The following is a 27,038-nucleotide window of genomic DNA, read 5'->3' on the forward strand; positions in this document are numbered from 1 at the left end:
CCTGGTGAGGTTGGCCAGTTCTGCAACTGCACACAGCCATGCCGCCTGCGCATAATGCTCCCGGCCACACCAGGTCGCCAAATGCTACGGAGAGGACCCCAGAATGGCGTCTGGGAGTAGAGGGACACATAGGCTGCAAGGGGCAGGAGGAAGCCCCAGATAAGATCTGTTTGTTTTTTATAAAAAGCCTTGATGTTTCCTTTAAATGCAATGTACCAGTGCTGCAACATGCTGATTCATTCAGCTAATACCAGCAATGAAAGGGTTACAGGAGACAGATGTGGGCTGTGCTAGCAGGGCTTGCCTGTTCAATGCACAGAAGACAAATGGAGAGAAGAGGTGTCCGCTTACCAATTAGAGTGTCTGTGGTGTCTGCACGGCTAGTGTCCCTGTCCCATCGGAGCTTCAAGAGCCAGGATGCTCGGACTGAGCTGAGGGGGACACTTGGCACTCTAGGAGCACGCTGCAGACACGAGGCAGGACTGGACTCTTCGGGGAGTCTCTGCCATTTCAAATGAGGATAGGTGCACCATGCTATCTCCGCATCTCCTCGCTGGCTGTGTCTGGCCCCGACCCGACCTCCTCTGTCCTCCATCCTTCTCTTCCTCCGGGCCAGCGAATTCTCCAGTCCACCCCTGGGCGGAGCAGGGCAGTGCAGCAGGGATTGATTGCCAAAGAGCCGTTTGGGGAGCCGAACATGAGTCAGAAGAGTCGCTTGCAGAGACAGTGTCTCTGCAAGCGGCTCTTCTGACTCGTGTTCGGCTCTCTGTCTCTGCAAGCGGCTCTTCTGACTCCAGTTCGGCTCTCTTGCTCTGCAAGCGGCTCTTCTGCCGCTGGTGTTCAGCTCCTGTTCGGCTCTCTCACCGGACAATTCAAAATCCCGGCAGGACGGCCCGAACAGGTCTGAAAAAGTGGACCTGTCCGGGCAAAAGAGGACGCCTGGTCAGCCTACCATAGGGCTACCATTGCTTCTGCGTCGCTATGCACCAATTTTGTGTAACAGGACGCATTTTAAGCAATACCAGTTGCCTGGCTGTCCTGCTGATCCTCTGCCTCTAATACTTTTTGCCCTAGACCCACAGCATGCATGCAGCCGATCAGGTGTTTCTGATATTTTTGTCAGATCTGACAAGATTAGCTGCATGCTTGTTTCTGGGGCGAGTCTGCAGGCAGATAGCTGAGCAGGGCTGCCAGGCAACTGGTATTGCTTAAAAGGAAATCAATATGGCAGCCTCTACTGTATATACCTCCCACTACAGTTCTCCTTTAAAGCATGCTTAAAGGTTGTCACTTGTCACCAGCTAGAAATCAGTCCCAATCAGTGTTTTGTCATTTAGATTAAAAAGGAATTTAAACTAATGATTGAAAACTAACAATCAGTAGCTGATACCCCCCTTTCCTCAAGAAATCTTTTCCTTTTCTCAAATAGATCTTTGGGGGTCTGTATGGCTGATATTGGGGTGAAACCCCTCCCACAGTGTGATGTCATGACCATGGTTCTGACAGTTTACTGTCTGTGAACCTCGTTGCAATGTGGGAAATAATGGCTGGAGCAGTTAATAGTAGTGAGGCCAAAAATGGGAACAGCGGCTACCAGTTGGCAACTTAGCAGGCACCCATTTTTGGCCGTGGGGGATTATTAGTTGTTGGGGATGGGGTGGGCTAATAGTTGCGGGGGGGGGGGGGGAGAAGGTTATTAGTTGCCTGAGGGGGATGTTGCCAAATATTGTCAATATTTCACTATATCAATTAGGTTGTAGAATATCGGTATATTTACAGATACTACTGAAATAAAATGCTTATTTACCGTGTTCCGTTTGACGCCGCACCTAATTTAGCATACAGCGTTTTTCAAATGCATAACGGCTTTTTCCAACTGCCTAGCAAGTATCTCCCTCTATGCATAGAACTCTCAGTAACAAACATTCCGTACAGATATATATATAAAATAGCAGAGCGCTCAACAACAATCGACACAATTTCTCTCATCAAGTAGTCCAAAAAACCACATTAACACATAATGAGTCCTTTCGTTAGTGCAGACAGTTCATAATTCCTTTCACAGCTTAGGGGGTACTCTTCATAAAATACTTCAATAAAAGTTTGACATTATACACTGACCAGAATGATCAGCTAATCACTCAGGATCAGCAAAACACGCTTTTGGCCTAGCCAGTTATTTCCTTTTCCTCTCCTCTGGGGCTCCTCTTGTGCTCATATGTATATAAAAAATAAAGCAATAATAGTGTAATATTGCTATTGCAGTCGGGTATCTAATTTCCACCAGTGCTCCCCGCTTTATCACACTGTCACCAAGCGTACCTCCACCACTTAGCAAATACGCCTCTCACCAGATTCATTGGCCGACCTCTCACTGACCAGCAAAGCCAGCATGTGTAGAAACCTCCAGTTTTCAGTGTGGGATTAGCATGTCAGGTAAAACGTTCTGGTGAGCGCATAATGTCAAACTTTTATTGAAGTATTTTATGAAGAGTACCCCCTAAGCTGTGGAAGGAATTATGAACTGTCTGCACTAACGGAAGGACTCATTATGTGTTAATGTGGTTTTTTGGACTACTTGATGAGAGAAATTGTGTCTATTGTTGTTGAGCGCTCTTTTATATATATATTGCATTTAGAGTGTAGCACGCACTTTCAGCTCAGCGATCCAACAGAGTATTTACAAGGTTGATATCTGAGGAGCGCATAATATTTTGATATAAATATATTCCGTACAGATTACCTGGCAGAACTAAAGATGTCACCACCTGCAACAAATCTCAGAATGTAAAAGAGGGAGAGGAACGACTTTACGATAAGCAAACACTGACTAAATAATCTCTCAATGAATATTGTAAAAAAAATAAGCAATTTGATTCATTATGCTATTTTCACTTCAGTTCCTCTTTAAATCTGTTCATAATCTATTGCTTCCTATGAAACCAATCCATTAATGTTGATCAATTTAAAGTCGACTGCAGCTGTAACTAGAATGGTGAAAAATATAGATCACTTAGGTGGCAGGTAAGATGTTAGATGGCTAGTTTTATGCTGCATCGAGCTTTTGTCTGAAGTTTTAGAATTATTTCCTATCATAAGGCACCCATCAGCTACACCACCGAACGTGCCAAAACTCACGCAGACATCATTTCTCACCCTTCCGCAGTTGCCTGAGAAGCCCCAGACATCACTGCCTAATGAACCACCCTGAATGTTATGAGATATTATAACTACATTTAAGCCCAATATAATATACAATTTGTCACATATCTGCAAATTATACTTTTTTTGTCATTTCTCTGATGCGACAGATCAAGATCGTTTTGCCCGAAGATGTGTAATTTTCTCCTAAAAGACTAATATGAAATATGAGTTGTAAATTATCCAGACTTGCAACATTCCTGGAGGCTACTTAGATGTAAATATATTGGTATGATCTATTTATATGATCCTGCGTAATATGGAAGCTATAGAAGCACTGAGGTCCTCCTCAAAAATGTACAATAAAGGTAGTTCCTGCCATTTAATAAGTTAAATTCAACCACTAAATGAAGTTACTAATGATGCATCACCGCTGAATATGCAAATTATCCCTTGTTGTCTCTGTAAGCTATCCTCACCTCCAGAAACGCTGGGATACAATGATGTCTCCACTTGTTAAAGACCACGTCCAGCCAAAAAAAGGTCTGAATGGCAATACATACTGTATATGTAGAGATGGCTCAAACGGTTCGAACGCGAATTTTATGCGAGTTCGACCCCTATACTACATCGCAGTCAGCAGACACATGGCAGCCAATCAGGCTGCACTCCCTTCTGGAGCCCCCTCCCCCCCCCCCCCTATATAAGGCAGCAGCGTCGGCCAATTTGTCACTCTGTGTGCTGCAGTATTAGTGAGAGAAGGGAGAGGCATTGGAGAGATAGGGAAAGTTATAGTTAGGAGGTCTGTTAGCCTGCTCCTTGCTGATATTTGTTGATGAAAAGCACCCCAAAACAGCTCTTTTGAGAGCTAATGTTCTCGTGATGAGTTTTTTTTGTGTGGCCCACTGACACTGAATATACAGCCCTGTCTGTCGCAGCTGGCCCTTGCTAATTGCTATACTGTGCCAGGCCCAGCACATTCAGTGCCTAGTGTGGCTGCTGTACATTGAATTATCATACCAGTCACTGCATACCTTTAACTGCATCTGTGTGACCGCACGCTGTTTTCTATACCAATCAATGCATACCTTTCACTGCATCTGTGTAACCGCACGCTGTTTTATATACCAGTCGCTGCATACCTTTCACTGCATCTGTGTGACTGCACGCTGTTTTATATACCAGTTGTCAGTGCATCCATTTTTACTGCACCTGTGTGTCTACACATTGTTATACCAGCAGTCCCTGCATATCTTTCACTGCACCTGTGTGACTGCACATTGTTATACAAGCAGTCACTGCAACCTTTTCAATGCACCTGTGTGACTGCACATTGTTATACCAGCAGTCACTGAATACCTTACACTGTACATTGTTATACCTGCTGATTGGAGGGAAGGGACGCGGGTGGGGACCGATGCTATGCAGGAGGCGGGGAGAGCCGAGACTGACATTACAAAAGTAAACACAGCCCGCTGTGACATGCTGCGTGTCGGCAGCGCGGTGGTGATTTATGGGGGAGAGCGGAGCACAGGGGGAACTTAGGGGGGATTGAAATAGCAACAGAGGCTGGGCAATATAAGCAGACCCAGAATCTGAGTGCAGATTTCATTCTTAGAACTCCACCTCGGGTTCTCTTTAACACACACCACCTCATCTTCCTCAGCTTCCGCACGGAAGCGTGACATATCTTCCTCCTCCTGCTCTGATTCTGGCACCCCACTTAACACTCAGCCGGCACCCATCACCAAAGTGCCATCATCCCAGGGCTCAGCAGTGTGGACATTTTTTTGTTTGTCTGCTGCAGATGAGAGCGATGCCATCTGTACTCTCTGCCACCGAAAATTGAGTCGTGGAAAGACCAAGACCCGCATAGTGACAACTGCCTTACGAAGCCACATGATAAAAAGCACAAACTGCAATGGGATGACCACCTGAGGAAAAGCAGCACACAAAAGCTAAGCCACACACCACAGTGGAAGATACCAGGCCGCAATTATTTCTCAAAAAATGTGATACCCAAACTGTACCGTGATGTTGAAAGGCAAGTGGTGTCATCTCTGGCACACAGCATTTGGTCAAGGGTCCATCTGATCATGGATGCCTGGTCTGCAAAGCATGGTCAGGCCTGCCCAAAGACTAAGTCAGTCCCAACACACAGCATCTCTGCCTGCACGCTGTGTGACTTTTTAAGGCTGCTGCTAGCAGCGGCCGCTAACAAAAACAATAATAATTTTTTCTGGTGCGTGTACATGCCTGCCTAATTTTTCTGGCTGCACTGCGGCTGCAACAACAACAAAAAAAGGCATGTGCATGTGTCAATTCCTCTTTGTGATCGTTACCTTACTGCGGTGAAGGGGCTTGCATATCACAATGAAGCAATGACCGGCTATATAAGTGTGTTGGGGGGCACACCTGACCCAAGATAATAAGGTTGTTGCTTCATTGTGGACAGACAAAAGTCAATCAGCTGGATACTCAGTCATTGTTGTTCTGTCATTGAGCTACCTCAGCCCAACCATATGGGCTTGAAAATGCCATCGCCTGTACTCTCGCCATGGTGCGCACCAGTCCACCACGTCCATCACTACACAAACAGCTGTTTGCGGTGCGTTACATGGTGAGTTTGGTCTGTCAGTGTGAAGCAGTACACTAATTACACTCCCTGATTGATGTATACACACGCAAGATGTTTTAAAGCACTTTATGTCTCCAATTTAGCAATGCAATGTGATTTCTGCCCTTAAAACTGTCAAAAACACACAGGCACTGTGAACAGGTATGCAGTGACTGGTATTGCAAATATGCAGCTGTCCCACACAGGTGCAGTGAAAAGGTAATCACTGAATGTGCTGGGCCTTGCACAGTATAGCAATTAGCAAGGGCCAGCTGCGACTGACAGGGCTGTATTTGCAAGTGTCAGTGGGCCACACAAAAAAAAAAACACATCAAAAGAACATTAGCTCTCAAAAGAGCTGTTTGGGTGCTTCTTAGCAATAAGTATCAGCAAGGAGCATAATTGCATAATCCCTAATCTGTGCAGCAACCTCTCTCCCTTCTCTCACTTCCTACGCAGCACACAGCGTGAGGAAATGGCCGACGCTGCTGCTTTTTATTGGGGGGGGGGGGGGGCTCCAGGAGGGACTGTAGCCTTATTGGATGCCCTGTGTTTGCTGACTGTGATGTAGAGGGTCAAAGTTTAGCCTAAAGATGTAGTATAGGGGGTGGGTCAAACTTGCATAAAGTTCACGGTTCATAGCGAACGCGAACCACCGATGTTCGCGCAAATCGGTTCACATGCGAACCGTTCCTGCCATCTCTATGGGAGATGACAGAAAATGGTTAGAGAGTGAATGTGAGGAATAAAATAGAGAGAGAAGTTATGGGGGTGTTATTATTAACATTTATTTTTCTATCAGGCAGAGAGGTGGGCAGAAATGGTGGAAAAACGATTAGTTCTGTTTTACTCATATTAACTTTGAGAAGTGAGAGGTTGTGAAAGAGGATATAAAAGCAGACAAGCAGTCAGGAAAACTTGTGGGGAGGGACTTAAAGTCTGGGGCCGAGAGGAACAGTTGTGTATCATCTGTACTGTATATACTGTATGTGGTATTGAATACCCAAATGACTTGATTAAGTTCCCAAGACCTACAATTCATTACAACACATACAATTCATTATATTATACGTTTTTTTTTTTTCGCTTTAGGTTTGCTTTAACACACAGCTTGTGCCATGCTGTTACAAGGTGTTTTATTCTCATCGGTGCTCAATACAGAATTGAACGACTGACAAAATTAATATATTTAATCTCAAAGAGAACATTTAAGTTCATGTTGAGGTTGAAAACAAACGATTTAAAAAAAGGAATCTCTTTTCATGTGACAAGTCGTTTTATTCCATTCTCCGATGATCTCGTCTGATTCACAGACAAAGAAAAAAAATAACACCTCAACTGTTCCAAAACAGCTAATTAGCACAATACATTCACATCTCTCATTTCTTTTTGTTTTGTGCCAACAATGGAGCATGAAAAATATAGACAGAAAGAAAAAGGTGTAAAAAGCGGAGGTTTGGGGGAGGAGAAATAAATAAATTAATACATTGAAAGTAGCACAATAGAAATCAATTTCCACCTTTTTGGTTATCTCCTCGGTTTATATTAACGGACTCTGGTGGAAGTGAAGTGTCGGCATTTACTCTCTGTGAATGCTAATTCTGTGTCTTTGCTTCATCTAAATTAAAAGGCATTACTGATATCCTGAAACACCACTGCCAGAGCTGTGTTAGGAGTTAAAGTAGCGACTAAAAAAAAGTTTGAATTACAATACATATATGTAGTCTAGAACAGTGTTTCTCGACATTTTATTGGTATGTACCCCTTTTAAAACCATTTACTCACCAAGTACCCCATAGCATAGTAAACATTATCACATGTACCCCTTGACAAATATATATATAGTATTTAATCATAGAACATTATAATTGGTTTTAAACAATTTCCAAACATGTACTATTGTTTTTAATTAGCTAAAATACTAATTTGGTGTTTAAATAAGATTTATCATTTTCTAAAACTCTAAACTTGTTATTCTTGGTTAAGTATATCAAGCCTGAATACCCCCTGGAACCATCAGAAGTACCTTATGTTTATTTGCTATAATTATTATTTCAAATGTCTTGTCCGCCTGCCTGGATTAGATTACACCTCTTTTCACAGTGGTTGTGGGCTGGAAGCAGGAGCAATGGTTGTGGGGTGGAGTTATGGCATCAATCCCCCAGCATCCTTTGCACCTATCTTTAGGAAAGAAAAAAAAGGTCCAGGCCATTTCAGACGGGGTTGGGTATTTCAAGACCATATGTGGAATACAAACCCTGGGGGTACGAAAATCACACTTTATCATGTGTGATTTAATATATCTTGGCAACATATTAGGTTTAAAGCAAACAGTTATTTTAATTTAAATACTTTTTCAGACCTATGTAAATGTGCAATTCAGCCCCATTTGAGTCGTGGTTAATTGTTGTTCGCGTTTAAAGGTTTAGACCAGAGCTGGGACAAGGTCCTCCAGCACCCAAGGCTGAGACAGCAAAGTGCGCCCCTCCATCCCTCCTACCCCAGCCGTCACACACTAATTGCTATTAGACTAAGAGGGCCACAGGGCCCACAACCTCCCCAACACTTTAATCTCTAGTTATCTGGCTTGCAGTCACTGCCATGTATCCCCTTTTCTTATTTCTTTCTGCTTCAAACACAATTGGGAATGACAGCTGAATGAATTGTGCGCCCCCTCCTACACTGCGCCCTGAGGCTGGAGCCTCTTCAGCCTCTGCCTTTGGCCCGGCCCTGGTTTAGACACCTGCAGCATGTTCTGTTGCATTTAGAAAACCACAAATGCAATATAAGGGCTCAAACAGACTTGCAGCTTTTTTGCCAGCAGTTTGAAAATGCTCCCCCATTCACTTGAACAAGAGCCTCTGTAAAATCGTGGCAAAAATCGGTGTCATCAACTTTGCCCCGATTTTACAAAGGAAAGCAGTTTGGTGTATTGATTGATTGGCAGTTACCTTTGTCTCCTGCTTTAAGTTTTAGCCAGTCTTAAATGCACATTAAGCAAACTTACAACAAAGGTATAGTGTTGTTTCACAAAGTACAAAACTTTATTGCAAAGTATCTGCTGTCCTGAAAGTTCCTCCTGTCCTGAATATTGATGAAATAGAGCTGTGCGAGAGATAAACTCATGACTCCGTTATTAGTTGCGTGTCACTTGTCCCCTAACAGCTGCCCAAGTTCTCAGAAAGCAGAGGAAGGTCTCTGAACAAGCACAACTCATGAAGCAGAGGTCCATGTGGTCACTTTCACTCATTCTGGCTTGACAACTGTGATTTACATTTTATCAATCTTTACTAAGAGGGAACTGTAAATACAAGGTTCAGCCAAATCTTTAAAACCAACCGCATAATTTTGTGTGCGTCACCTTGTGACACCCAAACAGCGTTGATCCATTGTGGCGTGCACTTCTCAAAGTATCAAAAGGTGTTGTGTGTCATCTCTCATGTGGGATAACAGCGCAGCGGCGCCGCAGCCAAGTGCACTCTGCCAGCCGAACACTTTGATTCCAGCGCAGGACTTGGGCGCAGCAGTGAGTAACTTCAGCGCCGTCAGAAGACAGAGCTGAAGTTACTTATATAATTCGGCCTCCAGCAATTGCTGGAAGCCGAAGTATTTTATTTCCCTCCATCCATGGGGGCCTGGAGGGGGAATAGTATTTAACCTGGATGGGAATTTGTGCAGGAGCAGGATCAGCCATACCGGCTGTATCCTGCGCCCAAGTCTCCTGCACTAATTCCTCTCGTACGCCTGCCAGCCCCTCCTTCCCATGTAAATGCAGAGTAAAGCAGGGAGTGCTGTGATGGGAATTTGTGCAGGAGCAGGATCAGCCATACCGGCTGTATCCTGTGCCCAAGTCTCCTGCACTAATTCATCTCGTACGCCTGCCAGCCCCTCCTTCCCATGTAAATGCAGAGTAAAGCAGGGAGTGCTGTGATGGGAATTTGTGCAGGAGCAGGATCAGCCATACCGGCTGTATCCTGCGCCCAAGTCTCCTGCACTAATTCCTCTCGTACGCCTGCCAGCCCCTCCTTCCCATGAAAATGCAGAGTAAAGCAGGGAGTGCTGTGATATGTACCTGGTCTACTGTACATTGGGTCTCCCCTTCCTTCCTGAAAGAGACCTCATACTAGGAGCAATTATTTTCTGCAGGCAATTAACCGCACATTAATACATAAATCTGGCAGTGCAAACTAATTTTGCCATTTTGTTTATCTGATAATCTTTGGAGGGGTTGTTTTTTTGTATTTTGTTTTTTCTTTGAGTGGAAGAAGAGGTTCAACACATAAATTTGAGCAAAGGCCAAGATTGCTAATTTCCCAAGAAATGGGGACAACATGCAAACACAACGCTCTATATTTAGTAATCTATTTTTATAATTGTGCTTTGTTGTTATCATATTTGAGGGTGGAAATAAAACTGGTTGTACAGATAATAAGTCATGACGGTCTCATGTAGCTCTGTTTTTACTAATAGTCCTAAAACCTCATCCCAGGCAATACTTAAAGGGAATCTGAAGTGAAAATAAACTTATGATATAATGATTTGTATGTGTAGTACAGACATAAAACATTAGCAGCAGAGATATGAGTCTAATATTGTTTCCAGTACAGGAAGAGATAAAGGGAAACAGAGGCCCCAGAAAAAAGATTTTATACATACCTGGGGCTTCCTCCAGCCCCATACGCACGGATCGCTTCCACGCTGCCGTCCTCTGCTGCCTGGATCCGCCGGTACCGGGTCCCATCATGGCTGCCAGTCGGCCAGTCGGCCGGCTGACGCGGCCAATAGTCCGCATCACACTGAGCTCCCTCCATGTATGTACGCGTGAGGCTGCCTACTGCGCAGCCTAATGCGTACGGGTAAGGCGGGAGCCACTGTGATGCGGACAATTGGCCGCGTCCGCCGGAAGTGATGGGACCCGGTACCGCCGATCCAGGAAGCGGAGGATGGCGGCGTAGGAGCGATCCAGGCTTATGGGGCTGGAAGAAGCCCCAGGTATGTATAAAAGCTTCTTCTTTTTTTAGCACGTTCCTCTCTGGTTACCTTTAAGAAACCGAAAGCTGGGCTGTATGCTAACATCCTCCATCTCCCAATCACATGACATGGCAAAAAGCTGATTGGTCAAAACATGGGGGGGGGTTGTTGGGTTGGGGGATGTTTAGGTGATGACTGGTGTGTGTGTGTGTGTGTGTGTGTGTGTGTGTGTGTGTGTGTGTGTGTGTGTGTGTGTGTGTGTGTGTGTGTGTGTGTGTGTGTGTGTGTGTGTGTGTGGTGTGTGTGTGTGTGGTGTGTGTGTTGGGGGAAGGGGTGAAAACTTCTAGGGATGGTCAGTAATGCCAATTTCAGGTTCTGCTGAAACTTCTATTACCACAAATGCCAATTACCAATTCCGTGGATTTTAGGTTTCCTAAATCTGATTTCTGGTTACCGATTTTCGAGGAAAGTCTTTTTTTTCGTCATTTTGCTAATAAGGCTAGTTAGCTATGATACTTCTGAGTATTGGACCAATCAGAGTATGCAGAATTTTACCATGGTAATCGGAATACCACAGATATGTTAGGCCAATCACAAGACTCTTGTAATTGGGTTAAAATTACTATGGTAAGCTGATCTACATTCTCTGATTGGTCCAACGCTTCTGAGTTCTGTGATTGCGGCATTTCAGTGGAACTCTGATTTCCAAGACTGATTTCCAATTACCCCTGCAGTAAACTAATCCAATTGGAAATGCAGAAATTTTAATTTCAAGGAATTTCGAATAAGCATCCCAAATGACTGCCCACCTAGCAGAGGTTCTCAACCCTCTTTGTTCTAATACATTTTCACAAATTTTAATTTCAATAGTTTTTATTGAGTTTTTAAGTCAAACAATACAAAACAATACAACACAGTACAACAGTACCAACACAGTCTTATAGATCTATAAGCGAGTTACATGTTGGGTAATCATCACATACAACAAGGCATGTCAGTCTTCTGACATGCTGTACCATCAAACTTTGAAAGCGGATAAGAAGGTAGCTTAATAATGGAGAATACAGTACCCAGAATATTACAAAACATAACCAAAGACAGTTTAAGCTCTGTTAACTAATATCACTACTGCTAGAAAATAGAAGCAACCATTATGAGTAAGTAGAAAAGCTGCACCAGGACGTGTCCTTTACCCGACACGAGCGGCAGCGTTTTAGATTGGTCTATCTAGTCAGGGGAGGAAGAGGGGGGGGGGGGCTGGAATCCATATTTCACTATTTTCACAAATTTTAAGCGAATAAAAAAAAAAAAAAAAATTATGTATGTGTATATATATAGATATATATATAATGAATTGTATGTGTACTACGGATAAGTAAAAGAATATTAGTAGCAAAGAACATAGTCTCATATTTTTATTTGCAGTTATATCATTTTTTTATAACAGTGCATTGTTCTCTAATATTTGCAATTTACACACTACACTCAGCATTCTAAATGATTTCATAGCATCTTAATGAACTTTTGAACTTTACTCTGCAGAAAAAAACATAATACAGTGACAGACACTTGAGATAATAAGCTTCAGAAGACAGAGCTCTCTGCAACTGAAGTTTCTTAACTCTTCCTGTACTGGAAACAATATTAGACTCATATCTCTGCTGCTAAAGTTTTATTTCGTAGCTGTACTACACATACAAATCATTGGGCCATATGCAATTCACTTTTTCTCCTGCATTCTCTCCTGCGAGATAATTTTTCAACCTCTTTTTAAACGAACTTTTCAGCATTTTACAATTGAAAAAGTACCAAAAAGTAGGTGAAAAAGTACTATCAAATGTATTTTGAGTACTTTCTTGCTTGCTGGTGGCTTAAAAGGCATTTTATGACACGTTGTGAAAATTTCACCTAGGAGAAAACTCAGGTGAAAAAGAGATTTGCATATGGGCCATTATATCATAAGTTTATTTTCACTTCAGATCCACTTTAAGTGTTGCCTGGGATGAGGTTTTGGGACTATTAGTGAAAACAGAGCTATATGAGACCGCCATGACTTATTATCTGTACAGCCAGTTGTATTTCCACCCTCAAATATGGTACAAACAAAGCACAATTATAAAAATAGATGACTAAATATAGCATGTTGTGTTTGCATGTTGTCCCCGCTTCTTGGAAATTAGCAATCTTGGCCTTTGCTCAAATTTATGTGTTGAACCTCTTCTTCAACTCAAAGAAAAAACAAAATACAAAAAAAAAAACCTCCAAAGAGTATCAGATAAACAAAATAGCATAATTGCTTTGCACTGCCAGATTTATGTATTAATGTGCGGTTAATTGCCTGCAGAAAATAATTGCTCCTGGTATGAGGTCTCTTTCAGGAACAATATGTAATTACACATTCATGTGAGACACTGAAATAAAATAAACAAGACTTCAGCCACAATAATAGCTGTGTGTCTCGTCCGGAAACATATACTGCAATTAGGTTGTGTTATCTCAGTTTGTTTTTCTCTGCTGTTTGAGTTATGATGCTACTGCACTGATCTGCAATGTGATACTTAGTAGTTATCTTTAAGGTGCTGATACGTCTAGCGAAGCATGGGAAGGTCGACCAAGAGACGGATCTCCCTCCGAGCAATTCTGAACAGAGCGAGATCTGTTGGCTACCCATACACCGCAAGCCGATCACCAATCAACTTCAGCATGAAATATCTTGGTAATTACTTAGCCTTGTGACACCGCATCTATTGCCTCTGCCTCTTTACCCCCAAATGCTCATGTGCCCCTCCCTATGCATTATGCTTCTTCTTCTTCACCATCCGTGGCCCACATGGCACATGTGTGACATCACAAATTACGTACCACATGCTATGCGCAGCTTGCACGTGAGCCGAGAGTGGAAAAAAACGGTGCAGCTAGACACTAGCGGCAGCCTGGACTTGTTAGATTTTAATGCACAGGCACCGGGAAGGGGGGAAAACATTAACATTTAGGGAGACAGCAGACGGGGTTCCGCCATGTTCGGCGCTCATCCTGATATCACATGCCATTACTGCCACACACCGGATAAACCACATTGGCCTGAGATTTTCCAGCTTACTCAATCAAAGCATTCAAATGATTCAAATGATTTTTGGTTGAAATCGGTCATATTGACGGCATGCTTGATGCCATACTGTTTTCATCCATTTCAGCAAATTTATTGAACTGGATAGTCGATCTGGCCGTAAAATTGCTAGACATTTGGTCAACTTTATACTTAGGTGCACTTAAAATGTTATGAAGCAAACCTGAAATGAAAATAAACTGATGAGATAACGTATGAGATTGCTACATTTGATTAATGTGCTCAAGTCTACTACATTTTTGGCTAATATGCACTTTTTGATGTTTTTATTGGCCTGATGAAGCGGAAGATACCTGAGAAATGCATTGTCTGAATCTTGTGCAATTAACTTAATCTCAATCAAGTTTTCGATTGCTACATGTGCTAGTTCACCCCATGGGGAGTTAAACTTACCATACCTCTCATTTTTATGTTGTTTATATATGTTTTATACCTTTTGGGTTCCTCCACCATTTTTACATTTATACTCACAACTAACAACTCTACTTAGAGGTTATATGTTTTGATTAGCCCTTATCCCTAGGAACTACCTATCTACCAGGAGTGCAACCTCTTGGTTTTCTTGGTCCACCCCACATCAAGCTAGTGAAATATCTATGCATATGTAAGGCACCCAGCAGAATAAACTATTTAGGATGGCCAAAAAATAATAGGTGAGTATACTTATCTACTGATTACAGACTACTCTGTAGTCAATGCAACAAAAGTGTTGACCAAATCCAATGCTGGTGAGACAAATAACAACATTGCTAGAATCTGCAGTCTCTTCCAAATAGCAACAGATTAAACATGTACTTATGATTATTAGCTCACATTGTTTACTGTACAATGTTGTGAGTACACCCTTTGTGTTATCATGGCTTAATCAAGTCAAATATTATTCCTCCTTCTTCATTTTTTTCTTGGACATGTCAAAATAATTACAGGACTTCAAGGTGGCAATTGCTTAAAAAAGTATCCGAGCCATATGTTTTTACACGAAGACATCTGTTTCCATCTCTTGTATGCAGTGCGTTGCAGCATATCGTCCGCCTGATACACCATGCAGGAAGGACAGATTCCTCTCCTGCTCAAAACCCAATCATAGTACTCTTATTAAAGGTCTTCACCGTAAAATCATGGTACAGTGGCTGAATAGTGTAGCGTACTGGTTAAGGGTACCGCCTTTGACATGAGAGACCAGGGTTTGAATCCTGACTAGGGTCAGTACGTATTCAGTAAGGAGTTCAGGGAAAGACTCCCTAACACTGTAGGGTGGCCTCTTGAGTGCGCCCTTAGTGGCTGCATCTCTTGAGCGCTTTGAGTCTGACAGGAGAAAAGCACTATACAAATGTTTGGATTATTATTACTATAATAGTTATCTCTGATGTCCTCTGATGTCTCTCATGTGGAGTGTTGCTAACTCATCGCTATAAATACACATATGAATTCTTGTTGCTAGTTAGATGCAGATTAAGCACTGATCATGTGTAAGTAGCCCCAGAACCTGCATAACTTAGATTTGTCAGAATTTAAAGGAATGATTTGGTAACCCTCCTCATTGCAAGATTATACAAAGGTTGGAATCAAGCTTGGGAAGAGCCTTTTAGGAAGAACAGAGGTATTACTATAGGTGGGGCAGCCCATGCCACTGCAGGAGGATCAAGGGCTGTGAGTTAGGACTCTAGCTTCCATCCATAGGATTCCATCCACTAGACAAGGTGTTTTTGTGGCCACATTGGTTATTGGTGGGAAATGATGATGGCCCCATTTGTTGTATATGATTTCTAGCAGTTGCCTCCTCCTCCCCCCCCCCCCCAGCTGTAGGGGTCATCTAGAAGGGGTTGGAATATTTGGGACCTCTATCAATTTTTTTTTATGTAGGCCCCCATGATTTGTGGTTGTTAGTTACACCCCTGTCTTGACGTATCATTGGGTTGGCCATAAAGCCCCAATTAAAAGCAAACTGATCCTTCACATGCATAAAACGTTGAATTGGTATGAGGTAAAATACCAACCTTGGCATGAAGGAGGTGATCCATCCATCTGTAGCCGCTCACCCAACCTGCAGGTCAGAATTTCATTGCCCACTAAGGTAAAGCCCGGCACACACTGGTAGCGGATTATATCACCTTAAAAACAGAAAACATGGTTGAATTTTTTATCAAACACAAAACACAACAGTGAGATTCAAGCCTGGGCAAAAATCCTCACATTTCAAATATGGAATCTTCATCCTTTCTAATATCCAGTTCAGTAGAGGACTGCATGTAGTTAAAACTACGGAGAACTTCTGGCTGCTTAAGCCTGATGTGGCGTAGCTTTAACACCACTCGATCTTGAACATGGAATGCAATAGTGCAAAGACAGCAGAGTTCTGTAACTCAGTCAGGAGCCGTTTTCTTTGGCTTCTGACCTCCTGATCACTGTGAGCCAATCACAGTGATTGGGAAGATAAAAAATTAAGAAAAGGCTCTGGTCACCCTAAATGAGTTTATGCTGTGAAGGGTTATTTTGGTTTATGAAGGTTATATATAATTTATGGGAGGAGTCCAGATGTGAAAGGTGTGCCCTTCAGAGACAAAGGAGGCAAAAAAACACCAGGGTCCATATGCAATTAACTTTTACTACTTAGTTTTCTCCAAGTTCATATTTACACCTTGTCAATAAAATGCCATTTAAACCACCAGGAAGCAGGAAAATACACTGAATAATTTTGACAGTACTTTTGGTATTCACTTAAATTAAAACAAAGCTGAAAAGTAATTTTAAACAGACAATTAAAAATGATCTACTAGGAGAAAACTTTGGAGAAAAGGTGAATTGCATATGAGCCCAGAAGCCCTATATATTATAGTATGCCTTAATAACGGTATATGAGTCACACAGAAAGTTGAAATTCACAAATCTGGCTTCCAAACTCAGCAACAACCATGGTAACAGGCTTGTGGAGTTTACTTGTCTAAGTAATATTGGGGGAGATTTATCAACACATTACCGACAGTTTTTTCTTCTTAAACTGTTCTAAACAGCAGGGAGAACAGTTCTGCATGATAATAAGAACCTTCTTAAATCCTAGGTAATAGTGGCAATTTAGCATGAATTTGTAGAGCTGCACTACAGTTAAGAAAAGTGCAAATCCATCGCTAAACTGGCACAGATTAAGAAATGCTTGATAGCAGTTCTACAGATGCAGAACTGCAGGCTAGACATGATTGCAGAGTGCAGGCTAAACATGATTGCAGAGTGCAGGCTAGACATGATTTGTGATGTGCTCCTCCCCCCTGCTGAATTCCTCCTCAGAGCCTGCTGCTATCAATACACTCACTGCTGCAGGAGTGTTGTTTACCTCAGCAACAACAATTCCCCTCACACACTACACTGTCTGAGAGACTTTCCTAGCTCCTCCTATTTTACAACAGTTTTAGAAGGGATCTGCACTATCTAATGAGTTCTTAAGAAGCCTGAGACAGTTCTGCATGGATTTCTAAAAACCTACCAATATTTTGTCTCAGACACTCTTGATAAATCTGCCCATTGTGTTTAGATGTAGATGGTCAGTCTCCAAAACATCAAACGGTGAATATTTAAAGATAAATAAACACAATCCCCTTAAGTAGGTATGTTTAATATCAGGTGCGAGATGGTGCCCCAGAAAAGAATAAAAGGTTTAAAAACAGTATAACATGTTAAGAGTTGCTTACCTTGAAAGACGTAAGTCATACGACAGTATTAGGAAACATATTTATTGAATACACTTTGGACGACGCGTTTCGTGAACAAAATACTGCTTCTTCAAGTGAATACAAGTTTTTGCAGGTACAGCAAGCAATGGCTGAGAGCACCTATTAGCTTACATGTCATCCATGGTGTATTTAATCAATATTTTTTTCCTAAAATGACTAGATGTATGACTTCCTTCTTTCAAGGTAATAAACTCTTAAGGCCTATTTCCATTACACGCAGATTCTGGGTGGGTCCAATTAATGCCTATGGGAAATCTACATAAGAAAAATCATTTAGTGGAAACAGGCCCATAGACATTCATTGGAGTCAGTTTTTCTGCATCCAGAATCTGTGTGTAGTGGAAACAGGCCCATACCATTTTATTTTTAAACCTTTTATTGTTTTGTGAACCACCTTGTCTGACCTGATAAGTAGCAATTCCATCAAGGTTTCTCCAGTGTCTTAACTGTTCCCTGCTGCAAGGGGGCAAGGCTAATAACTGGTAGTCACAGCACAGGGGGTCTCCAAGGGTGAGTTATACTGAAAGCAACAAGGAAGTCAGTATAACTTTTTACAAGAACACCATGCACACCATAAGCATTTTACACTTCATAGTATTTTATGGAAAAAAAGTAAAAACATGGGTGCTATTGGCAGCCAATAGCACTCATGTTTTAACTTTTTTTTTTTACAAATTCAGTATTTTACTTTTTGAAACGGTGCAGGTTGGAGATTTCTTGTATTTGAACCCTCTTGGTACACAGGGAGAGCCCAGCATGTTTCCTTGCCTGGCTTAGGAGTGCCAATCCACCACTGGATTGATAGTCTTTAGTTTCAGGAGAACTTTGATCATGTGATCACAGGATCAATAACTGATTATTATTATTTAGTATTTATATAGCGCCGACATATTACGCAGCGCTGTACAGTGTATATATATATATCTTGTCACTAACTGTCCCTCAAAGGAGCTCACAATCTAATCCCTACCATTGTCATATGTCTATATTGTGTAGTATATATGTACTGTAGTCTAGGGCCAATTTTAGGGGGAGCCAATTAACTTATCCGTATGTTTTTGGAATGTGGGAGGAAACCGGAGTGCCCGGAGGAAATCCACGCAGACACGGTGAGAACATACAAACTCTTTGCAGATAGTGTCCTGGCTGGGATTCGAACCAGGCAGGGACCCAGCGCTGCAAGGCGAGAGAGCTAACCGCGACGCCACCGTGCTGCCCGATACTGATGATATAGACATATGGCTGGCTGCCTGATTATAACTTTTATATGTTAAAACAGAGTACATCTTTCATAGATTTTCTTATTTGTCTGGACTACAAACAATGCTAATTTCGGGACAGACTTATGAACCAGATTGAGGGCCACACCCACATCAGACACGAAAATCAACCATACACACACAGACAGAAATGCCAGCTAGCTGCAGCAATCTCTGTTTGTAATCATAATTAAAGTACAGGTATTAGACGCATGAGTTGCACAGACACAGGTATTGGCCACATGATGAATAACTATAGCACGTTTTCCTATCACTAGCATGATTAGGATGTGTACGGCAAATAAACATGTCAGAAAAAGCAATATTCTGACATGCTTATCTACAGTGCATGTATTGCTATTAAGAATGCTAGTGGTGGGAAAACGTGCTATTGCAATTCATGTGACTAATACCTGTATGTGCAATTCTTGTGACTTATTCCTGTACCTTCAGTTATGATTAGAGAAAGGGATTATTACAGCCAGCTGGAGGCAGCCTGAAGTTTCTGTGTATGTGTGTTTATCTGCACTTAGTCTAAGTATCCGTTCAGGTCAGTGTAACCTCAGCATATGGTTAATGTTCCCAACAAAAGAATAGCCAAATACTAATGGCCGCTAGTTTCTTCCAAACTTCACACATCCAGACAAGAGGCAGGGATGGGTAATGTGTGGGTATACTTGTGTGTGTGTATATGTGTGTGCGTGTGTGCGTGTGTGCGTGCGTGCATATGTGTACAGTATATGTGATCTGTGTGTATGCATAGGTCTGCCTTTACATATGTAAGTGAGCTAATGCATGAGTGTGTGTTGTTGTCTGTTGTTGCGTGTTGTCGTAGTACTGTGTGTGAGTGTTTTATGTCCATTGTTTTTCAGTACTAATGTGTGTATGTGTATTTGTGTATATAGTGTGTATGTGTGTATACACACACATTGGGCTTGATTCACAAAGCCGTGCTAACCTACTTAGCACCTTTGGGCATGATAAGGAGGGTGCTAAGTAGGTTAGCACGTTTTGTGAATCACATCGCGCACATAGTCCCGCGTGCAAAAACTCGGTGCGCACGAAACGTCGCTTCGCGGTGCGACTAAAATGGTGCACTCGATGCGTCTATAAGGTCGCATGGGGTGTGACTTAAAAGTCGCACCCCATGCGACCTTAGTGCACCGTTTCAGTCGCACCGTGACGCAACGTTTGGCACGCACCGAGCTGTGCACTCGCAAAGTTTTGCGTGCGGGACATTGCGGGCGAGTTAATTTTTACACACCTAAACTCAGTTTAGGCGTGAAGAGGGGCTTTTCACAAGCGTGCTAACAGTTAGCACTGCTTTGTGAATCAAGCCCCTTGTGGTTAAGTATGTGTATGTGCACAGGATGTTTTTCCTCATATGCTTTCTTGGGTGGTTGCTTATTTTAGCAACCTGGTTTTTACCTACCCCTGTTTTTTTTCCCCTTCTGTACCAGAGCAATTTTCATATCACACTCCTCCCATTCATTTGCCAATAACTTTATCGCTACTTATCACGCTGAAATGATCTATATGTTATTTTTTTTTGCAGGAAAAACTAGGTTTTCTTTGGGCAGTACTTGTTGCTAAAAATTATTTTATTTTATATACATTTAACAGGGAAGAAGAAGAAAAAAATGGCAAAAATGCATCATTTCTCAGCTTTCAGCCATTGTAGTTGAAAAATAAAATGTGCTATTGTAGATAAGACAGACACATTTTATTTGCCCATTTGTCCCAATTATTACAGCATTTAATTTGTATCTTTAGTACGTAATATTTTATGTGGAAATTAAGGTGTACTTTTTCTGTTTAGTGGTTTGTTTTATAATATAACAATAATTACAAGCCTTTATTTACCTAAGCAACAGTAATATACCCTGATGACATACATATTAAAAAAGTCCCTAAGGAAACTATTTATGTATTATTATTTTTTTAATGATGTAGTTTTTTTTTAATTATTTATATAAGAGTTTTATATTGGTAACTATGGGGTAGAGTGGAAGGGGTGGAAGAGATTAAAACATAATAATACATTTTTCTATGTAAAATATATTATGGCATATTTGGGTGTATTTTTACTTTTTAGCCACAATATGGCCCTACACTTAGTTCCTGTCTGCTGTTAACAGTAGACAGGAACTAGTGTGTGTATCCGTTTGCTTTCAGTTTTGAATGAGAGCTGCGTCTCAATGCCGCAAGCTCCCATTCATCACAGGCACGGTGATCGGGGGTTGGGAACAGCTGTTTCTCACACCCCAATCAGGGAAAGGCATGATTGTGGGCATGATTGCGGGGATTGTGAGCGGAAATGGTGTGGCGATCGGGAATGGCGGTGGTAAGTAAACAGTGCATATCTATACACTCCTGATCAGCAAGTGAAGTAAACAGGGGCACATATAAACATACCAGGGGTCCGGGAGTGGTTAAAGGACAACTGAAGTGAGAACAATATGGTGGCTGGCATATTTATTTCCTTTTAAACAATACTAGTTGTCTGGCAGTTCTGCTGATCTATTTGGCTCCAGTGATACTCAAAAAATTAGAATATTGTTAGAAAAAAAGTCTATTTATTTCAGTAATTCAACTTAAAACGTAAAACTAGTATATGAAATAGGAACCCTTTGCAGGTGTTTTGGATGAATTAGCTGGTTAGAATCGGACACGTTGAGCCTATAGTATTGACCATTTTCACAATATTCTAATGGTCTGAGATTTTGATTTTGGGGTTTTCATAAGCTGTAAGCCATAATCATCAAAATTATAACAAATAAAGGCATGAAATATCTCGCTTTGCATGTAATGAGTCTATTTCATTTATTAGGCTGAATTACTAAAATAAATGGATTTTTGCATGATATTCTAATTTTTCGAGTTTTACCTCTAGTGTCTGAATAACACCAGAAATGAGCATGCAGCTAATCTTATCAGATCTGACAATAATGTCAGAAACACCTGATTTGCTGCAAGCTTGTTCAGGGTCTATCATAGGCACGTTTAGGAGGGGGGTGGGTTACTGGTCCCCGGAATGCATGGAGCAGTTCTGGAGATCTTGACAGAGCACAGAGCCAGGTATGAGCACAGCCCTGTGACCTGCTGTGTGCTAGTAAACACAGAAGTTCAGACCCTGCAGAATGCTTAATTTTCCCCTTCTTTACAGATGTCGGCTGTCCTCATTATTATCTGTATCCAAACTGATCCCATTGTCGATCAGGAACAGAATTGGACGAGAAAATATATTATGTGTACTCAGCATGAAGTCCTACCATATTATTGTACTGCGTGTGGCCGAGGGAGACCTTTCAGGAATCCCCCCTTGAAAATCCTAGGTTTGCCCCAGTCTATGGCTAAAATAATTAGAGGCAGAGGGTCTGCAGGACTTCCAGGCGACTGGTATTAGTGAATAGTGATAATAATATTAATATTACTAATGATAATGATAAAAACAATTGATCTAAAATGCTGCCCCAGCTTCTACAGAATAGCACGATTCCAAACAGAATACATTTTACCTATTTCAAATTCATCATCTTCTGCCAATATCTCAGCGTTGGACACAGGAGGTGGTGTCTGGCATATTCTCAGCTGGTAAGCTGCAAACAAAAGATAGAATTATTCCAGCATTAAAATAAACTTAAAGCGGATCTGAGATGAAAAACTAACTATAACAAGTAACTTGTCTATATATCTTATCTAAAGTTTAGTTTATACAGCAAATCTAGCTGCAAACAGCTTCAACGGTATATGATTATTTCTTCATGTGATACGAGAGCAGCCATTTTCTGCTTGTGATCATTACACACAGGCAGGCTTCTCTGCATCTCCAGCCCTCAGCCTGTGAAAACGTCACTCCCCTTTCCACCTCCCTTCTCCCCTCTGCCTCTGAAATCTCTGGATAGTAACACCTACTACTCCTGCCCAAACTGTGCTCCTTTGCTACATGGGTCTCAGAGTGCCTAGGCGCTGGAGGAGCTGTGGGCAAGGCTTGTTTAGTTTATAGGGAATTAGAGTATTAAAAAAAAAGTATTTGGCTTGAGGAATGCCCTATAAACTATATGGAAGGAACACAATTATGCAATGAGTAAAAGTTTATCTTTTATCAACTTTAAAGAGTCCAGCATTTTTTTTAGATAATTTCATTCCTGATCAACTCACAACTTTGCATAGTAAAAACAAAGGACATTCTTCAGGTTGCCATTATTATTTTTAACTTATACAATAGTGCACCAGTAGTAGCAGCCTAGACAAATATTGCATCCACTCTGCTTTTAGCTAAAACTTGATGCCTCTGTGAGAGTCCCAATTGTGTGAGGATTGAGTAAACAAGGGGTCTTATCTATTAGTCATAAATCCGCCAACAACCTCTCAAGACCACATTTACATGTTCTGTTTCATTTAAAGAGAAACTCCAACCAAGAATTGAACTTTATCCCAATCAGTAGTTGATACCCCCTTTTACATGAGAAATAGAATGATTTTCACAAACAGACCATCAGGGGGCGCTGTGTGACTGATTTTGTGCTGAAACCACTCCCACTAGAGGCTCTGAATACCGCAGTACTCCTGGCAAACTGCCACAATGTAACAGTGTCCACAGACAGGAAATGGCTGTTTAGAGCTGTCTAACAGCCAGAGCAGCTAGAAACAGCTACATGACTTGCCCACACTAACAATGTCACCATGTAATACATGTCAGAATGTGAATCTGGCAGAGGAAAGATTTTACAATGAGCAAACACTGACTAAATCATTTATACATAATTATGGTAAAAATGAAGCACTTTTTTATTACACTATTTTCAGTGGAGTTCCTCTTTAAGGTATCTTAATGACATGTATTATGCTTGCAAAAAAAAAATCTATCCCTTTTAATGTTTCACATACATAGCTGTCTTGTAAGCAAACGGGATTGAAGTCTGACGAAGGCTGCACAGACGAATGCTTACTCTTATTCTGTTAAGTTAGCCAATAAATGGTATCATCCTGACTCAAAACTTCTTACAATAGTGCACCAGCATCGTTCTTAGCTCTGTATAAATAAATAGTGTTATTTAAATCTGAGCTAATTAAAATTTCACCTAAAGAATGGCTTTCTTTTTCGGGATACACCTTACTGCCACTTTCCGACAGTAGGCTGAAAGCAGCAAACTTACCGCCGTCAGCTGCTCCCGTGCAGCAGCCAGGCAGGATGTGTCATAATGTATTTTTTGCTCCCGGGTAACAGCGCTAAGTAGTTTAGCCTCCCGTGTGAAATAGACCTTAAGTGGAGGTAGGGAGTGAGCAAAACCTAGCATTCAACTCTGTTTGTCAGAAAATCTGCCTAAGTACCTTGAGTACGTAAAGCAACTATGCAACCTGAACACTGAACATACATTGTTATTTTAAAAAGTTATTGTCTTGTCACTTAAAAGTTATAATTACTTTGCCTCTCTTCCTCCTCTTTCCTTGCTGTTACAGCACGGTTTCTTCACGGACAACCTTGCTTCTAGTATCACAGACCGTTGGTTGCCATGCACGTTTTGATCCACATTTGATTTTTATGTACACTGAGGAAGCGGCTCTTGTCCATGAAACACGTGTTAGGCAGTCTTGTTTGTAAATTGGATCTCTGAACTGTATCCACATTTTTGTACCAGCAACCATGAAGATTTGTGAAGAATAAACTAATCGGCCAGCTCATGGTGACCCAGAACTCATTGGAGTGTGTGAGGGGCTACAATGGTCCTAAGAGCCCCCTGACTAAAATACTAAGGAAAACAAAAGTTTGCTTTCTTAAAACAGAAATAATTTGTGATAATTCAGGTAGGAGTGAGCTTGAGATGTCTCCCAGGGCATCACTGCTGAATATATGCAAATTAAACATTGTTGCCTTTAGAAGCTAAACACACCTCCAGTTCCGCTGGAATGCAATAATGTGTCAGCTTGTTCATTTGTACAGAGCCATAATAATGGTTTTAAAGAATAAAGAGCGATACTGTTCCTAAAAAAAAACAGCTTTTGTACTTTTTTTGTGAATATTTAAAGGTGAGGTTACCTGGCAGGCTCTGGAAGCCACAGGGTTCAGGGGGGTTTTCGGGAGGAATGGAGGTGGCAAGTAATTAAAACTTTTAAATGACCAAGTGATAGCATCATTAAATAAACAAAATAATTACATTCTACATAGTCAGTTTAACAGTGAGGCCGTTGAGGCAAGCACTTGTGGTGTGATGCTCTCATCACATCGCACCGCCATACACTACAATCATATGACTCTGCAGCAGAGTGCTCCGACACGGTCATATGCATAGTGCCGCCCCTCCCTCACGCCTTTCGCTGTCTGTTGCAGCCCCTCGCCCAGTGACGTATCCCCTGCTGGACAGGAAGTACATCACTGGCATCCCCGCTTTCCCCGGCATATTTGCATTGATCCACACCTGCGCCAATTTATTAAAATGTTCAGTGTAGCCCATTGACTTACATGCATTCCATCTCCATGGAAGTCTGGCAGTAATGCGCTGTTGGCTTTGCAGCAGGTTGGCAGCGAATCGGGCACTTCCGGCACAACACGATGGGGTAAGTTTGCTAGGCCCTATAGACTTTCGTTGCTGTTACATTATCCTGTCTACAGGGTAACTCAGAGAAAAAGGCCAAATGTGAAAGGGGCTTGGAATAAAATGAACAATAATGGGCACATGCAGCCTAGAAGCCTGATCGCACTGTTGTCTTCACAGTTAAATATTAATGCTACGCAATTCATGGTTTTATGATCGTGACCAAAATATGTAAGAAACCTACCACCGTGAGTCCAACGTAATTATTTCATATATCATACCGAGTCCCCAGACTAATCATTTTTTTGGGTGAACTGAGAAGCGTTTTGGCTTCCGTAAACTTTAAATGTCTCGTTTGAAATTTGGACACTGTTCGTGTTCATTTCTCAAAGCATTTCCTCCATTTGAAAAGAATCCAGTTGGTATAATTTTCTGGACACCGTGACCCTTTTAAATAGAACATATGTTTTATGCAGACACAAATTTCACGTCTGAGGCAGGAGAGAGGCTGGAAAATTGTCCACACACTCATTAAAATGTATGAAACACCAAGTCCAGCCAGCAAGTCTCCGAGAGTGTCAAGAAAACCACACAAAAAACGGCACCACAGGGAGCAGCTACAGATGGCAGACTACTTAAATAGTATGCAAACATTTTAGCTTTCAAATCATATCTTTGAAATTGTGTGCATTTCTGGTGCAATTTATTATATCTGCTTGAGCTGAAGACACGTTTTTGCCTCCAATGGGATCACCGGGAACTAAAGACTAAAATGTGGCGACGTTGTGGTGTTTATTGAATATGTGCAAATCAAAAGAACACGGTGCAATGCAAGGTTTCCTAAAGACATAATGTCTCATATTTGTTCTCGTGAAATTTTGCTGTTTTTTGAGGTTGTAATCAATGCTGTAAATTATACAAAAACATGCGTTTGTGTTTCATTTTATCTGATTAGATGCTATTGCCGTTGTATTGCTTTAATGTGATATTGGCGCCGCCATACACTTTAAAGCATTTATCGATAATAAAATACGGTACCCAAAGCAGAGAACTGGTGCAATAAATATCATTTTCAGCATCAGAACATTAAAGTTTTTGAAATATGTTATTGTTTTAGAAACTTGCAACGTTATAGTTCATGTCATATTATTTTGTTTACATGTTTAGATTTTACATAATCAAATATGTTATTGTTTCTATGTGTGTAAGGGTGTTTGTGCAAGGGGGGTAGTTTTGGTTTCAGCACCACCAGGGGGGTGGTTAGGCACCACCAAAAGGGTGGTTAGGGTCAGGCACCACCAGGGGGGTGGATAGGGTTAGGGACCACTAAGGGGGGGGGGGGGTCCTAGGGCTAGGCACCACCAGTTGGAGTCTTAGGGTTAGGCACACCCAGGGGGTTCTTAGGGTTAGGCACCACCCCAGGGGGGTCTTAGGCTTAGGCACCACCAGAGAGGGTTCTTAGGGTTAGGCAACACCAGAGAAAATATTAGTATTAGGCACCACTGGGGGTGGGGGTCTTAAGGTTAGGCACCACCAGGAGAGAGTTCTGTGTTAGAACAGAGTTAGGTTAAGCTGTATTCTTGAATTATGTAATGGTTTTTAAAGTAAATATCTTTTCATTTTGATTTACCGTCTGTTTTAAAATGGTACTTATTGTTTACA

At 41.6% G+C, this 27,038-nt stretch overlaps 1 protein-coding gene across 1 annotated transcript in view; it reads right to left on the reverse strand.

Annotated features, from left to right (window-relative positions):
• CSMD3 (CUB and Sushi multiple domains 3) overlaps positions 1-27,038 on the reverse strand; it is a 1,539,978-nt gene that overhangs the window by 188,810 nt on the left and 1,324,130 nt on the right. Inside the window, exons 47-48 of the mRNA XM_068237930.1 lie at positions 22,359-22,439; positions 15,854-15,967 (exon numbers count right to left, since the gene is read on the reverse strand). Of these exons, the coding sequence (XP_068094031.1) occupies positions 15,854-15,967; positions 22,359-22,439 (195 nt within the window). The remainder of the gene's footprint in view (positions 1-15,853; positions 15,968-22,358; positions 22,440-27,038) is intronic.

The sequence above is a fragment of the Hyperolius riggenbachi genome, chromosome 5, assembly GCF_040937935.1.
Source record: "Hyperolius riggenbachi isolate aHypRig1 chromosome 5, aHypRig1.pri, whole genome shotgun sequence".
NCBI classification, from domain to species: domain Eukaryota; kingdom Metazoa; phylum Chordata; class Amphibia; order Anura; family Hyperoliidae; genus Hyperolius; species Hyperolius riggenbachi.